This window comes from Protobothrops mucrosquamatus, unplaced genomic scaffold, assembly GCF_001527695.2.
Source record: "Protobothrops mucrosquamatus isolate PMUCROS unplaced genomic scaffold, P.Mucros_1.0 scaffold5713, whole genome shotgun sequence".
NCBI lineage: Eukaryota > Metazoa > Chordata > Lepidosauria > Squamata > Viperidae > Protobothrops > Protobothrops mucrosquamatus.
In genome coordinates, this window is record NW_015391564.1 from 4,714 (window position 1) to 7,551 (window position 2,838).

At 47.1% G+C, this 2,838-nt stretch overlaps 1 protein-coding gene across 1 annotated transcript in view; it reads right to left on the reverse strand.

Moving 5' to 3' along the window:
- Positions 1-424: 424 nt before the first annotated feature.
- SEZ6 (seizure related 6 homolog) overlaps positions 425-2,838 on the reverse strand; it is a gene marked incomplete at its 5' end in the record, with an annotated part of 17,926 nt that continues 15,512 nt past the window's right edge. The window contains one exon of the mRNA XM_029286902.1: positions 425-633. Coding sequence (XP_029142735.1) covers positions 425-633 — 209 coding nt within the window. The remainder of the gene's footprint in view (positions 634-2,838) is intronic.

A 2,838-nucleotide genomic window follows, 5' to 3' on the forward strand; every position in this document is an offset into this window, starting at 1 on the left:
TGAAGTCCATAAGTCGTAAAGGGGGCCATAGTTCCCCCATGCTGGCTCAGGAATTCTGGGAGTTGAAGTCCACAAGTCATCAAGGGGGACATAGTTCCCTCATGCTGGCTGAGGAATTCTGGGAGTTGAAGTCCATAAGTCGTAAAGGGGGCCATAGTTCCCCCATGCTGGCTCAGGAATTCTGGGAGTTGAAGTCCACCAGTCATAAAGGGAGCCATAGTTCCCCCATGCTGGCTCAGGAATTCTGGGAGTTGAAGTCCACCAGTCATGAAGGGGGCCATAGTTCCCTCATGCTGGCTGAGGAATTCTGGGAGTTGAAGTCCATAAGTCGTAAAGGGGGCCATAGTTCCCCCATGCTGGCTCAGGAATTCTGGGAGTTGAAGTCCAGCAGTCATCAAAGAGCCCAGGTTGCCTACCACTGTGTCTAGGTGGAAGCCTTACGGATGCATTTGGGCAGGCGGTCACTCCACTTCGGACCCCCAGCCGGCCGGTCGTGGCAGGCGATCTCCGCAGATCCGGCCAGGACGAAGCCCCCGTCGCAGAGGAACTGGATGGTGGAGCCCACCGGGAACTTGCTGGTGGACACCATGCGCCGACTGTGCTCCACATCTCCGGGGTCCGGACATGCCGTCACTGTGAGAGACAAAGACAACGAGGGTGCTCAGAATTCCGGACCCTTGGCAACCGACTCCTAGTTATGACTGTCGCCATGTCTCCGGGACAGGGGATCTGCTTTTGCGTGACAAAGGAGGAATCAACAGGCAAAGCAGGGGGAGACCCCCGGGCGGAGTGGGCAGCCTGTGTTTATTTTGGGGAGGGGGTTTGCACTCAACAGCTGTTCGCGCAGGGCCTAGAAAGGGCTACACAAACATCCACACCTACACCTCATCTTTTTCAAGTAGTCCTCCACTTACGACAATAATCAACAGGATGTGGAATTATACACACACACACACGCAGGCACACACACACAAACACACACACACATATAGGTAGTCCTCGACGTACAACCACAATTGAGCCGAACACTTCTGTTGCTAAGCGAGATAGCCGTTCAGTGAGCTTTGTCCCATTTTACAACCTTTCTTACCACCGTTAAGTGAATCGCTGCAGTTGTTAAGTGAGGAACACGGTTGTTAAGCGGATCTTTCCAGCCTGAGCAGGGGGTTGGACTAGATGACCTCCAAGGCCCCTTCCAACATCATCATCATCATCATTATTATTATTGTTATTGTTATATTGTTATTGTTATTATTGTTTTGTTGTTATTGTTGTTATTATTATTGTTATTATTGTTTTGTTGTCGTTGGCATTATTATTGGCATTATTATTATTGTTGGCATTATTATTATTGTTATATTGTTGTTATTGTTGTTACTATTATTATTACTATTGGTTTTTTTGTTTTTGTTGTTGTTGTTGTTGTTGTTGTTATTATTATTATTATTATTATTATTATTATTATTATTATTATTATTATTATTATTATTATTATTATTATTATTATTATTATTATTATTATTATTATTATTATTATTATTATTATTATTATTACCTGTCCTTGGGACTCAGCAAGTGTCATAAATGCAGATAGTCCTCAAGTTATGACCACAACTGAGCCCACAGTCTCTGTTGCTAAGCAAGACAATTGTTAAGTGAGTTTTGCCCCATTTTACGACCTTTCTTAACACCGTTGTTAAGTGCTGCAGATCACACGGTCGTTAAATGAATCTGGCTTCCCCCACTAACTTTGCTTGTCAGGAGGTTGTAAAAGGGGATCACCTGACCCCGGGACACTGCGACTGTCGTAAATCTGAGTCAGTGGCCAAGTTTCTGAATTTTGGACCACAGTCACATGACTGCAACGGTCGTAAGTCCAAGAAAGGGTCCTAAGTCACTTTTTTCAGTGCCGTTATACCTTGGAACGGTCACTAAATAAACTGTTGCACTGAGAGACAGGGGGAAAAAAGGAAGGTGTACAGATAGTCCTCAGGTTACAACAGTAACAGAGCCTGCCCATCCTGGACGTAACTCCCAGCCGTCATAAAATGGGTTTTGTAATATTTTGGGCCGCGATCCTCCCGTCGACCAGCTGGGGGAGCTCTTGACACACCCAGCATAAAGCCAGATCTGGTTCTTACCAGCACAATAGAGCAGCTTTTAGGAAATGTGACCCCCCCACACCTGGATGCACTGACTATTGGGGGTCCCACCCCCTCCCCAAAACCCTTCTGCCGTTGGGGTCCTCCCTCTTCCTTCTTTGCAGGGAGGATCTAAGCCGGGTTTAGCTCCTGGGGAAGCCTTCTAGATCAGGGCTGTCCAATCCTGGACTGGCTGGGGAATTCTGGGAGTTGAAGTCCCCAAGTCTTAAAGCAGCCCAGGTTGGACACCCTTGCGCTAAATTCCTGGAAAGCAGCTGTCAATCAACATCTAAAGGTTGACTCAGCATCCCTTATGGCTGTTTTAAAACGTGGGAGCTTTTTCCTGGGGTACTCATGACACGTTCCCCCCACCCCCCACCCTCCACTCCCCCAAAAAATCCAGAGGATTTTAAACTCTTATTTTGCCCATTTCGTTGTTTAGGATACTAAAGAGAGGAGGAGAGAAAACCATCAGCCATGTCTTCCCCATCTCCCTCCCTCCCCCCCCTCTCTCTTTCTTTCTTTCTCTCTCTCTCTCTCTCCCTCTCTCTCTCTCTCTTTTTCTCTTTCTCTCTCCCTCTTTCTCTCTCTCTCTCTTCTCTCCCTCCCTCCCCCCTCTCTCTTTCTCTCTCTCCCTCTCTCTTTTTTCTCTCTCTCCCTCCCTCTCTCTTTCTCTCTCTCTCTTTCTCTCTCCCTC